This window comes from Malurus melanocephalus, unplaced genomic scaffold, assembly GCF_030028575.1.
Source record: "Malurus melanocephalus ecotype Western Australia unplaced genomic scaffold, MMel_1.1 scaffold_96, whole genome shotgun sequence".
NCBI lineage: Eukaryota > Metazoa > Chordata > Aves > Passeriformes > Maluridae > Malurus > Malurus melanocephalus.
The window spans coordinates 2,170,533-2,184,217 of NW_026623328.1; the positions used below are offsets into that span (position 1 = coordinate 2,170,533).

At 59.7% G+C, this 13,685-nt stretch overlaps 1 protein-coding gene across 1 annotated transcript; it reads right to left on the minus strand.

The window, feature by feature from the left end:
* Positions 1-2,654: 2,654 nt before the first annotated feature.
* CPLX3 (complexin 3) lies at positions 2,655-6,623 on the minus strand. Its single transcript, XM_057368616.1, has 4 exons — positions 6,377-6,623; positions 5,424-5,628; positions 5,003-5,090; positions 2,655-3,755 (listed from the first exon to the last, which is right to left on the minus strand). Exons 2-4 carry the CDS (start codon positions 5,582-5,584, stop codon positions 3,531-3,533), a joined length of 474 nt encoding a protein of 157 aa, XP_057224599.1. The 5' UTR covers positions 5,585-5,628; positions 6,377-6,623; the 3' UTR covers positions 2,655-3,530.
* Between the last annotated feature and the right edge of the window lie 7,062 nt (positions 6,624-13,685).

Genomic DNA, 13,685 nt, shown 5'->3' on the forward strand with positions numbered 1-13,685 from the left:
CAGCAGCCGGCGCGGATAATCGCATCTGCCTTCACGCTCGGCCGCCAGCGCGGCCCATTCCCCAGCCTTCGGATGAAGGACGAGCCTCGGGATGCTCCCCTGAGGGTGACAGAGCTCGGGGTGGCCCGGTTTTGTGTCGGGGGGGATGTGGGGGTCTCCCGCACCAGGTTTGGAGCGCTGGCCGAATGTCACCGAGGGAAGGTGGCACGAAGCGAGCCCGCACAGGGAGGAGCTGCTCCGCTCCAGCCCCCTTCCGTGAGTTCCCCCGGCTCTCCCAAAGGGCTCCTCCAACCCTCCTGGAGCCGGATTGTCACCCAGAGAGGTGTGGCAGCGGCAGATGGGCTGTCACCCTCGTGGTGCCAGCCCGTGGGTTGACGCGAGGTCAAAGGCGCGGTGGAGTGGGGAGAGCGGGTCAGTGTGCGGAGCCAACCTTGGGCTTTCCCAGGGCCCTTTAATCTGGATAAATCCCGATTGTTGGACCAGCGGTGGGTGGATGGATGGGCCATCCCTTCCCTTTTTTTTTAAAAAAAAAAAAAAAGTTTAATTGCCTGCAAATAGGAGAAGGGAGATTCCCAGCCTTTCATGGTGCCTCATTTGTTTCAGTGTTTTAACAATTGCTCGTTTAATGCTTTATCCTTTTGGGAAGCCACTCGTTCATCCCGCACTGGGAAGGAGGGAGATCCTGCAGCTGGTGCAGGAAGGCAGGGTTTTTTTTCAATAAAAATTATGTTATTTGATCAATACAATTTACTTAATTTTATCAGCAAAATTCCCTGCTGCCAGCATCTTCCAAGCTTTCTTGGACAAACCCATCCCAATCCTGGCTCCATAGGTGAGGAAATTATATAGGGCCCGTAAAAGAGGAAAAAAACCTCATTTTCTGCTTTAACCCACACTTATTCTTCACTTGAAGATTTTTAGTCTGCGTGTTGGTGCCCGGAGCAGTCGTACGGCGTGGAGGAAACTGGGATACAGCAGCGGGAAGAGCTGGAAACGGGGATGAATCCCTTTTTGGGCAGAGAAAGGGCAGGAGGAGGGCTGCCTGTTCCTGCTCCCCCATCCCAGCCTCTCCTCCCGGCCACAGGCACCGATCCAGGCACGGGAACGGGAAGGATGCGGGCTGGGAGCATCCTCGGAGGAGGGAACGCTTTGCTGAGGCTTAACACGTCGCGGGGAGCCGGGCGGGGGGAGAGCGTGCTGCCCGCCTTTTCACATGCCTGGGGGTCATGGAGGCTCCGAAAATAAACCCGCCGAGCTTCACGCGGCCTTTGCGTGGCGGCACGTGGGAATGGGAGAGCGCCGGGAGCAGAGCGGGGGAAGGGGGAACGGGGAAAGGTGTGGGAGGGGGKCCTGGGGGGCTGTGGGGRTGATCCTGGCTGGGTGTGGGGGAATGATCCTGGCTGTTTTTGAGGATGATTCTGGCTGGTTTTGGGGATGATCCTGGCTGGTTGTGGGGGAATGATCCTGGCTGGTTGTGGGGATGATCCTGGCTGGTTGTGGGGATGATCCTGGCTGATTGTGGGGGATGACCATGGCTGGTTGTGGATGGGATTCTGGCTGGTTATGGGGGGATGATCTTGGCTGGTTGTGGGGGATCCTAGCCAGTTTTGGGGAGGATGATCCTGGGTGGTTATGGGGGAAGGCCTGTCCGGTTTTGGGGGCATGAACCACAGGGCTGCAYATCTGGCCCCACAGCTCCCCACTCCTCTTGGGATCCTGCGCTCCCATGGGATGTTTGCTGATCATGCCTTGCTGTCGGATTTAAACACCAAGGGCTCGCTCTGGCCATGCCCGCTCCCTGCTATCCCTTTCCTGTKGGGGATTAGCTCAGCTTGGGCTGATCCTCATCAGGTATGATCCCCTTCCAGAGCTAAAGCTGCTGCTGCCAATCTCCCCTGTCGTTTCTCTGCCGTGTGGGGCTGGACTGGGGATCTGATGGCAGCACATGTCCCCGGAGCTGCTGGTGGGTCTCCTGATCCCATGTGTGTCCCCACAGGCAGAGAAACTCCTGGGCTGCCTCTGTCTGTCTGTCTGTCCTTTCAGGGATGGACGTCAGGAGTTTCCCAGAACCCCCTGGCCCTGGCACAAGGATTATCAGGGGGTAGAAAGGAATCTCTTGACCTGGCAGACGTGTCCTGGTCCGACATCCTTAATAATAATATTAACGAGATCAGCTTCCCTGCACTCTCTCCCATGCTTTCCTGGGTGACCCACCTCCCYCTTCCAAACCAAACGGCAGCTGATCAGCTCCCACGGGATTTGGAGCGATAAATTCCCAGCCCATGCCAAGTTTTTCCAGGAGGCCTCACGGCAGGAGCCCCCTGGCTCAGGGCTGGGAGTCACACCCGTGCTACCGCACAGGGCTCATCCCTGCAGAGACRTGTCCTTGCTTAGAGCGGCACCGCAGGCATCCCGCAGTGCCCGTGAGACTGAGTGTTCCCAAGGTTTTATGTTAAAATAGCCAAATCCTGTGAAAAATGAGAATTTTGTTTGGTTTTAAACCCGACGATGAGCTGCTCGCAGCATCCCTTTTGTCCCAGACCAAACAGAAGCAGTGCTTTCTCCGGGATGCTGTTCTCCTTGGATCGGGAAAGGGCACCCCAAAACCTGGGCCAGGAAAACAGAGCTCGGGGAGAAAAAGAAATGCATAGACATCTCCTGGTATTTATTCCACCGGTTATAACAGTACCATGGCACGGGGACAGCACAGGAGGTGAGGGACACTCGACCGAGCACAGCGCACGAACTACGGCACGACAGAGCAGGAGGGCGGGGAGATGTTCCCATATCACTCTGTTCTTCTCCTGCAGGGAACAAGGACACGAGCGCGTCCCACCCCAGGAGAGGGGAAGGGCTGGTGCGGGCACCAGGGAGGGCTTTTATTCCTCTCTGGTGTCAATTGAGGATTCAGCCCTGCGGTTCTCAGCACCCCTCCCCGCAGGGATGAACGGGATCATGTAGCGGGTCCTTCCCGGCTGGCTCCTTCCCGGGGACCCTCAAGGGCACGGGGGTGGCGTTCCTTGCGGGGATGGGATGTCACTGCTCGGGTGATGGCTACGGGACGCGGGGAGGGGGGCGTTCCACACCCTGCCTCGTCCTTGCGAGGCAAATCGGAGCCTCCGGGTGGTTTCTGGGAGGCCGAGTGGAAGTGTGGGGGCAGAGCCACCGCGCAGCGTCCTTGCCACGCTGGCGTGGGTCAATGACACTCCGAGGTCATTCTGCTTCTTTCCCTGCCGCCTGCCCGGCTCTGGTTTGGGGCGCGGGAGGAGGCGGTGGGGTACGGGGGGCACATGCTGGCTCTCGGCTCTAAGCTCAGCCCGGAGAACGGAACGGAAACCACACATCAGGGACATCTGGGACACCAGGGACTCGAGGGGTCACACGGCTCAGGAGGGCCCGAGTGACACACGGCAAAGGGTGACGGCGTCGCTGGGGTCCCCGCCGCAGGCAGCGGTCCCCGCCGGAGCCTGCGCTGCGTCCCCTCCCCGCTCCCCCGCCGTCGCGCCGGCGGCGAGGGGGGCTCAGCCCCGTCACATCACGGAGCACTTCTCCGCCGATTGCTTCAGGTCCTCTAGCGTGGCCGAAGCTTTGTCCTTCAAGGAATCAAGGTCCAGGTTCTGGATGTTGCTGAGCTGGCCGATCACCGAGTTCTTCTCCTCCTCCTCCTCGTTGTCCTGCTCGATCATCTTGGCCAGCTCCTTGGGCAGCTCCACGTCGCCTCCCACCAGCTGGATCTGGTTGTCATCCGTTTCGTTCTGGAACGGGTCGGGACAGAGTCAGGAGCGGGGGGGATGGCACAGCGGGAAGGGGGCTCCTGGAAGCGTCTGCAAACCCCACAGGAGGGGTTTCGGGCCGCCTCCCCCCTTAAGGACCGCGTGGGAAGGGCCCTGCGGGTCGGGGTGGGACGCTGATCGCGGCTGAGCAGAGCCCGGGCGCTCGCAGCGGGAGCTGAGATGAAAACCCACGCTCAGCACCAGTGCGAACTGGGTTTCAGCTCGCGTGGCGGGGGGTGAGGAACCTCATTAAGCTACKCGTGTGCTTAAGGACCGCTCCCAGCGGCGATCGGGACCGGCTCCGCGCCGGGAGCCGCGGGGACGCCCCGGATGAGGGAGGCAGCCCGGCTGCCAGGCGGGATCAGTAATGAGCAGAAGAAACTTGTCAAAAGATGAGAAGGGACATCTCGAGCRCGACAAGGCAGTTGAAGGGATTGTGGGGCCAGATGCGAACAAATCCCAGTTTCCCCTGGAGAATAAAAAAAAAAAAATCTCCATCTCTGCCTTTTCTGGCTTTTGGCAGGGGGTAAAAGAAATCCTGCGGCTGTTTATTTCCTGGCGATAAAAGGGGGGTGGGAAGCAGGGGCAGGGCGAATCCAGGCTGGCTGAACAACGCCAAACAATCAGAACAATCTCACTTGGCTTAGCTGACCCTTCGCAACTAATATTAGCCCGGCTCCAATTTGGAGTATTCACCGCTGAGAGACTCCTCCTGAATAAAGGGTGGGTTTGGAGGGAGACGAGCTTGTGACAATTCCAAGAACGGCTGAATTATCCCTTGATTAAATTGTTTTTTAGTGAATCGTTCATCGTGCGGAAATTTCAGAACCGGAGTTTCGGTGGCAGACGTTTGCCAAATAATCCGGGGAGAGGAGCTGGCTAATCCAGGCAGAAAGGTGTGACCCCGGCTCCACTCCCAGCTCCGGGGAGTCTGAGGTGAAGGTGGTTTTCCCTCACCAAGCCGGATTTAGGGGGCAAAAGCGAGGAGGAGCTGGATCGAGCAAGGCTGGGAGTCCCGCTGTCTGGGGCTGGTGCTGTGCGGTGCTCGGGGGTGGAAGGAGAGCGGCCATAATTTGGGGAGAAGGATGGTTTTGWGGGGAACTCGTTCGCATTTGGGTTTTGTGGCTCAAAGCCCGGCCAGCCAGAGGGGTCCCTGTCCCTCTCCCTCCCTCCAGAGCTCCGCCCGAAGCTCGGCTGCCCCTGCGCCCCCGTTCCCAGCACAGCCGTACCTTGGGGAGCCTGTACTTGTCTCGGAAGTGGGACCTGACCGTGGCTCTCTCCGCCTTGCGCTGGGCAAACTGAGCATCTCTCTCCATCCTGCGAAGCACACGGGGCACTCACCAACAGCCCGTGTCCCCCACCCCCGTGTTTGCGCTTCCCCCCAACCTCAGTKCCCCCCATTTTCTCTGAAAAGCCCCGTTTTCCCACCATTTCCTCCCCCCAGCGCAGCCTGAAAGGAGAAAACAATCCCATCTCCCGGCGAGGAAGCGGATTAAGGGATTAGGGGGCTCATTAAACTCCCTCACGGTCCTGCTGTCCCCAAGGCTGGCTCCCCCCGGCTGCCATGCACGGGATGGGGGACGCAGCGGGAGCACCCCCTTCCCGCAGGGGTCCGGCCCGTCCCGGTGCCCGGTGCCCGGTGGCACTCACTTCTCCTCCACCAGCTGCCGCTGATATTCCTCATACTCCTCGCGGGTCATGCCCTGCGCCTCGGCCGGAGACTTCTCGCCCTCGCTCTTCTCCTCGCCGCCCAGGCCGCCCGTGAGGTTCTTCAGCTGCCCGCCCACCATGCTCTTCACCATGAACGCCATGGCCGCGCCTTCGGGGGGCCCGGGGGCCGGGGGGCAGCGCGGATCTGCAGCGGGGACAGGCGAGGTCACCGAGGGGCTCCGGGAAGCGAGGAGCGGGGAAGGTGGGGATGTGGAACGGGAAGACAGCCCGCGGAAAGGCGCTGCGAGCGAGCTGGGAGTGCCGGGGAGCCGAGAAACGGTCGGTGCTGGGGTGCCGGGGSCAGGCAGCTACCGGGAAGCCGGGGTGCTGTGGATGAGGGCTCCCGGCGAGCCGGAGTGCTGGTTACGGAGCAGCTGRGGTCAGCGGAAAGGAGCCCCGGGGCAGCCGGAGTGCCCGGGGAGCTGGGATACCGCGCGGTGGAAGAGCCGCGGCCGCCGGGCTCCTGGGGAGCGCTGGGTCATGGAGGACTTGGGAACGGGGGRGATGAGTTCCCGTGGGGGAGCCGCRCTCMGTGGAGTCGAGCTCCCGAGGAGCTGGGGCMCTGGGCTGTGGAGGATGCGGGATCACAGGGAGTTGGAGTACCGAATTCCCGGGGAGCCAGGGTCAGCGGAGCTGAATTTCCCGGGAATAGCGGGTGATGGAGGAGCCGGGGTCAGCAGAGCTAGACCCCGGGGAGCTGTGGAACRGGGTTATGGAGGAGATGGGGTCAGCGGAGATGAATCACCGGGGTGACGGTACTGAGCTCCCGGGATGCCGGGGCACCGGGTGGCAGAGGAGGCAAGGACGGGGGAGATGGGTACCCGGGGAGCTGGGGCACGGGGTTATGGGGGAGATGGGGTCAGYGGAGATGAATTCCCGGGATGACGGAGTACCGAATTCCCGAGGAGCCGGGACCAGCGGTCAGCGCAGCGGAGTTCCCGGGGCGGCGGAGTACGGAGTTCCCGGGATGCCGGAGTACCGAGAGACGGAGGAACCGGGGTCAGCGGAGCGGAGTTCCCGGGCAGCCGGGATGCTGTGGAGGCGAGTTCCCAGGGCAGCGGAGCCCCGAGCTCCAGGGATGCCGGCGGCAGCGGAGCGGAGTTGCGGGGGTGCTGGAGCAGCTGCCGGGGTGTGCGGGGTTCAGCGGGGCCGCGCCGCCCGGCCGCCCATGGCGGAGAGGTCCCGGCCGGGAACGGAGCGGAGCGGGCGCTGCAGCACCGGGGCTCGCACAGCTCCGGTGTGTGTGTCCCTGCACGGCGGCGGCGGCACCGCCTCCCGCTCGGCCCCGCCGCCTCCCCCCGGCCCCGCCGCCCTCCGCCGGGCGGAGCCGCCGCCGTCCTAACCCGCCCCGGGACATCGCCGGGGCCGCCATCCCCGCGGGAAGAAGGAGCCCCCAGAGCCCCCCGGGAGCACCGGGGGTGGATGGAGCCATGGCGGGGGCTGCGGGGAGCCCCCCGGATACCCCTTCCCTCCGTGATTCGCTGCTGTTTCATCCCACCAGAGGACCAAACCCACTCCAGCTCCCTTTTTTCCCACTCCGTCCCCCCTCCTTCGGGTCTGGCAGAAGGAAAAGCCGAGCTCGACACTCGGAACAAGCCGTATGTACCGGGCACCGGTCACAACTGTTGTTTGCTTATCCAYCCATCCTTTTGGCGTGCCCAAAAGTTCCCTCCCCGTTCTCCTATTAATGATTTCCGTGGAAGTATTCCCATCCCTGGAAGTGTCCAAGGCCAGCTTGGAGCAACCTGGTTYAGCGAAAGGTSTCCCTGCCCGTGGAACTTGGATGGGCTTTGAGGTCCCTTCYGACCCCAGCCACTCGGGGATTCTGTGATTCCGTGATTTTACGGTATTAATCATCACTAAAGCTGCTCGCAGCCCCCAAAACCCAGGCGCAAAAGCATTTATCGATCASGTAAATCGGGAGGATGGAGCAGACATCGATTTTGTTGCATCATTCCCGCGATCTCTCCGACCCCACTCCCGCTCCTGCTCTTCCCTTTGACTGCAGCCGTATTCCAGGCCTTGGGGAGTGAGCAATTAATGGCATCAGCGACGCACCTCCCTTCCAGATGGCCAGCCTGGCTTTAGCAGACATTTCTCCCTTTTTTTTCTTCTCCGCTCATGAAAAACGAGCGCTGATCCAAACCCCGATCCCGGCTTGCGGGAAATCATTTCATTTCCGAAACATAAAGACAATCTCTGCAGATTAAAATGATGGAACAGCTGTGAAGCGACAGAACAAAGTGACGGAGGGAGGGGGATTCGGCCCATCTCCTCCCATGCCCCTCCCCCCTCCCCCCAAGTTAAAATTATGTCTTAGGAGGAAAACAGATTTTAAAATAATGCATTTTTTCTTGGATAATAATCCGGTCAGCCGCTTGACAGTGACCGCTGCTCTTAGGGATTGGAACTTTCGGAGGTAACACAGGGGATTTGTGCTGGTGGAGGCTCTCCTGGTGGAGCAGAGCCCCCTGATTGATGCCAGCAGTTCCCCCGAGTGCATCCAAATGCTCAGACTGACGCCGGGATGAGGGAGATCCCTCCCAGGCGCCGTTTGGCACAACTCCAGCGTCACCCACAGCATCCCCCACCGCGCAGGTGCCGCTGCGCCTGCTGCTCACCCCGAGCTGGCAGCTCAGGAGCCTCAACAGCTTTTTGAAGTGATGATTTTTGCTTTTCACACCGATCCGCAGGCCCTCCCTAAGCATTTTCCCATGGAAAACCCAWGGAAAATTAATTTTAACCCACAATGAGCTGCCACAGCCTGCTGAGAAACAGGCTGGGAGCCCCGGGCGCTCCGCAGATGTCCCGTTGCCAGCGGAGTGGTCACGTTCCGGCTGTCAGCCTGGCTGAAAAGAGGGGCAGGGAGAAGCAAAAGCACCCCTGGGTGCTGGTCTGAGCCTCGCGTGGGCTCGGAGCAGCTTTGGGATGCGGCTGGWCCCGGGAGCTTGGCTCACTCCGGATTTCGCCGTGAGCATCCATTAACAATAAGAGACTGGAAGTCAGGACCGATTTTTTCCGGCTGGGTTAGATGGGTCAGCTCCCACGGAGCCTCCCTGTCTGAGGAGCTAAGAGCAAACAGCTCCTGACGAGCAGCAACACTCGGCCAAGGCAAGGAGGTGCAAACCCGCCCGGCGCTCCCGGCAGCGCCTCGGATCCCGTCCCACATGGCAGCGATGGTCGCTCTCCGGCCCGGCCTCGGCCGCCTCTCGCAGCCCGGGCTTTGTAGGGATGGAGGAAAAGGCAAAGGAAAGCACCTCCGGGGAGGTTTTACAGCTCTCCCGCCCCCTTGGCTTTTCCTGGAGAGGCCGGAGAGCTGGGGGGACAATCAGAGGGTGCAGCGAGCTGGTAAATGACGCTTCAAGGTGCTTGATTTCCCCGTTTGCTTTTCCTCGGGCCGCCGAAGCGCTCCTTATCCCTGAAATATATTCAAGTAAGGAATGAGTCATCCCTCCTGCCAGGACTCTAACCTGCCGTAATGAGATGGAAATCCTTGCATGACCTATTATATTAGCTTATGCTATATCACACATCTCCACGGATTAGACGGCAGCGAGATGAGACGTCCCCCCGCCGCAGCCTCAGACAAGACGGTGGAAGTTAAGAGGATCCTCTCTCAGCGTTGACACCTGATTTAAATTGGATGCAAGCGGTTCCCTCTGCCATGCTGMGAGGGGATCATTCCAGCTCTTCTTTCCAGGTAACTGGCTCCAAAGGAGCAGTTACCACAGCCGGGGTTTCGCACGACGCTCCAGAGATGCCTGAACGGCCCTGGAGGGGCCGGATCCTGGAGCGATCCCGCGGAYTGGGGAGGGGAAGGCTCGGTGACCTTGAGCGGCAGTGCCGCGGCAGTAAGGCCATCAGAGGGCAGGAACCTGATCCTTGTCAGCCCGAAATCCAGGGAATGCGAGTGTTTAAACCCTTGAGGAGTAGGCGAAGGAATCCTGGAAAGCCGCGTGTGCGCGCTCCGGAGCCGCGACGGGCAGGAAATGAGAAGGCGTTTCCAAAGAAAGCAGGCAGCCCGCTGCCGCCGGGGGAAGTCAGGCCGGCACTTGGCAGYTGATTGTCACTTGTGGTGATGGGGACAGGCACCGGCACCGCAGGGACCGCCGCGCTCAGCCCTGACCCCGGGCGCAGCGGCCGAGTCACCTTCGCTCTGTCCACCTGCCCACGGGGGTGCTCCCATGGGATGGGGACAGGGCCACCCTGCTGCGCTTGGGGATATGGTGACATCAATGCCACTGCTGTCATGGACCACCAGCTCCCAGGAGACTGAGGGAAAATATCCTGAAGGTCTCGAGAAAAACATCACTTCGGAGGGCAGCGGGATCCCTTCTGGGAGACCCTTGACTGGGATCCAAGTGCCACTAACAGAGAGAAGAAAGGAAGTTTGGATAAGGACGTTGTAAAATACCAAAATGAAATTACTTCCTGATTGAACAGAACTCCAAAAGCCGGAAAAAAAAGACTAAGACGGACTGCAGGACAGCTTGGGGTGGAAATAAAACCCAAGGTGCCTTTCCCTGACCYAAGGAGGCGACCTAGAAAGCATTTAAATTCCCAGAATCTGTCAAAATCCCCAAAAGGATGAAAAAATCCCAGTGCACACCCTCCTCACCCAAGGGTGTCCCGGCAAAGCAACCCCTGGGTCTCCAGGAAGGGAAGCCAGGAACGGGAATGCTGCTGTGATGTCCCCTCAATTCCCTACTCGTAATCCCCTTCTCTCATCTTGGTGTCACTGGGCACGGGGCTGCCCCGACTTGTCAATACTGGGTTTTGGGAAGTTTGGGGTGAGAATGGTTCTGTCATATGGGACATACATCCCTAGGGATGAGGGGTTTTGGGGTGGGAATGGTTCTGTCATATGGGACATACATCCTGATGGATGGGAGTTTGGGGTGGCAATGGTCATATAGGACAACCAGTCCGTATCCTGAGGTGCTGGCACTTTTGGGGAATGGTCCTGTCATACAGGACATAAATCCCAAGAGATGAGGGGTTTTGGGGTGGGAATGATTCTGTCACATGGGACATACATCCCTAGGGATGAGGGGTTTTGGGGTGGGAATGGTTCTGTCACATGGGACATACATCTCGAGAGATAAGGGTTTGGGGTGGGAATAGTTATATAGGATATACATCCCCTGTCCCAGGGGATGGGGGGTTTGGGGTGTGAATGGTTCTGTCACACGGGACACACAGCCCCTGTCCCCAGGCACTGGCGCTTTTGGGGTGCTTTGGCAAAAGAGGAGGACAAGCAGGTCACAGCAGGGTGGCCGCAATCCCTGCCGGGAGAAGGGGTGCTGTGCGAGGTGAGGAAGAAGAGGGAGGTGCTGGGTGTCTGCACCCGAGCGGTGACACAAATGCAGCCGGACAGACATACAGAGCATGTAAACAGGCACATGGGGCGAGCATGTGCTGCTCCGTGCCGGTGGAGAGAGCGAGCCCCGAGCAAAGGCACACGCCAGCCCGAGCGCACACACGGCCCCGCACACGCGCKGCGTTCCCACGGGGGATCTTCCCGCCCTTGCCTTCGTTTCCTGGAGTTCTCGGGAGAAAAAAAAAAAAAAAAAAAAAACCCAAAACCCACCAAAAAACAAAAAACAAAAAAATAAAACCGAAAAAACCGGAAAAAGAGAGAGAGAAAGGAGCCGGAGAGGTGAACGCCACGGAACGGTGATGGGAATGGCTTTGTACACCACGCTAAAAATAGTCCTCGTGATAAAGTCGATCGCGGAGGGGGAGGAGGTGCCGGCAGCGCGCAGATGCTGCCGAGGGATGCCAGGGGTTGGGAAGCCCGCGCTCCAAGGATGGATGGAGCAGAGGGGCCGTAATTAGAGCTGGTAATTAGCCCCAAGCAGTGCTGAGGGGCTCATTGCACCCCCTCCTTGTGGGGTGGAGGCTTGGCGATCCCGGGAAATGGGAAACGAGCGGCTGCTGCAGCTGGAACTGGGCTCCTCTGAAGGGAGAGTGAGATTTGGGGTGTTTAGGGAGAGCAAGGCTGGCTGCAGCTCTGCGGGTGACGGGGAGAGGGCAGGCGGGGTGTGGGGACACGGGGAGGAGCCAAAGCTGGCGGAAGGTGCCCTAATGGGGAGAGAGAGGATCTCTGCTGGGGGAACAGGAGCCGGGGCCGGCGATGGAGGGACACTTTGGCTCCGGATACTCCGTGCGGGCTGCAGGCGATGGGCAGGGACAGAAAAGCACAGSATGTGTGACTGTGGAATGGTCCCGTCACCCGCGGCAGGCTCCACAAGCCAAATCCCAGCTGTTCCCAGCCCTGTCCCGATCCCTCTGCGGTCCCCGAGCTCCATCCAGCYCGAGCTGGGATCCCGCTCAGCGGTGCGGGGAGGGACAGGAGAGCTGTCCGAACCGAAAGCTGGGTTCTCAGGAGTTTTTWAATCGCACACCGTGCGGGGAAGGCGCAGGGAGCGCTGCCCGGTGCCGTCGCACGGACAGCCCGGTGCTGGCTGCGGGCAGAGCTCCCCGCACGCCGCCGCTGCYGCCGCCGATGATTCACGCCGGCAATTTGAGGCAGGATGGGAGCTGACACAACTGGGCCCAGCGCCCGTCTCGGTGCCCGCGGGAGGAGCAGGAGGAACGGGACGTGATGTGAGGCAGCAGCCCGGAGCCCCGGGGTGTCACTCGGCCTGTCCCCTCTGCCACTGATGGACACAGCCCCGAAATCCCCGGGGGGAAATCACCCAGCGGGATCCGGGATGAGCAGCTCCGGGCAGCAGCTCAGAGTGGAGGAGATCCACAGGAACAACCCACTCTGTGCGGGGAAACTGAGGCACCGCGGCTGGGCAGGGTTAAACTCCCTGATCTGCAAGGAATAACGGGATTTCTTCCAGCAGTTCTCTCTCGGCATCCTCTAGCTACATCCCGGAAGATGCTGAGGCACCAAACACCATCCCTGAGAGCAGGCACAGTCTCAAAAATGGGAAGTGCGGTGCCGTTTGGAGAAAAACCAAAGGTCTAAATGATTTTTTGGTTCATTTCCCTCTTTTTTTTTTGGACAGCTGGCAGTGGCCCGTCGCCAGCAGTAACCCAGGGCAAGGGGACAGGAGGGGACAGGGTGGGGGACAGGAGCAAACCCCTCCCCGCCGCCTCCCGTCACGTGAACCCCGCGGGTATTTCTCCCATTCCCAAAGCCGTTTCTTGCAGGCTTTGCCTGTAAATGACTTTAATCTTCATAAGCCCAAAAAGTAAAGCTGCTTATGCGGCTGGGGCCTGTCGGAGCGCTGGGAGAAACGGGGGGGATGTGGACAACGGGAGGGGGGTCAGTCCGGGGGACATCAAACGCCACCAAAGCCACGTCACATCCATCGGGTGTCCTGCACCCTCCGGACACCCCGGGGTGTCAGGGGAACGGGGTGTGAGCCCATCTCCCCTCTTCCTGCTCCATCCCCCACCCCACACGGCCCTGAGCTGTTCCTGTGTCCCAGCACTCCCTAGTTTTGCCTTTAACCCCTCTCCACGAGGAGTCTCGGTCTCAATCCCGGTCCCTGCAGGGATCGCATAGAGACAACTCCTTTGGGGTCGGGGGTCCTGCTGCACAACTTCATCCCCAGGCTGAGGCAAACAGGGAAGGGAATGAGGTTCGTGAGGTTCAGGAATCAGCCYCAAACTGCATTCCCTGGATTCACATCAGAAAGTAAAGCCTGGACTAAAGTGGGGCTTCAGCATTGCTGTCACAACCTCGTCAGCTCTACTGGGCACGATGGAGCCAAGCTGCCCCATCCCCACCAATTTGGGGACTCTGGGCAGAGCTGGGGGATCCATCCAYCCCCACTTTTCCCCCTTTTAGGGGATCTCAGGACCCGCAGGAAGCAGAGCTGGAACAGAGCGGGGCCAAGGCGGGATGTGCCGCGTCCGTATGGAATGGTTTTTTTTTATTACAGTTTTTAATCTCACAGTCGGTAGCATTACATGAGAATAAAGCACTGGACAGGACTGGAAAAAAAGGCCTCTGGAGACAGCATGCAAACATTGCAACGAGTTTAAAGCAAAACAACCCAAAAAAAAAAGCGTCTGGCGGGGACGCGGCCGCGCTCTCCCGACTGAGCGGCGAGTCCAGCGTCTCCCCGTCAACCATCACTTCTGTCGCTGGGGGTTTCCTTTTCGTGTGTCCGTTTCATTGGTTTATTTATTATTATTCTCCTTTTAACAACCTTCTTCTCTCTTTCTCTCTTTTTTTTTTTT

Coding starts and splice junctions, on each gene's coding strand:
- CPLX3 (XM_057368616.1), bottom strand. CDS start 5,584: ATGGCGTTCATGGTGAAGAGCATGGTGGGCGGGCAGCTGAAGAACCTC. Junction 5,091..5,423: donor CGGCAGCTGGTGGAGGAGAA/GTGAGTGCCACC, acceptor TGTGCTTCGCAG/GATGGAGAGAGATGCTCAGT. Junction 3,756..5,002: donor ACAAGTACAGGCTCCCCAAG/GTACGGCTGTGC, acceptor GACCCGTTCCAG/AACGAAACGGATGACAACCA.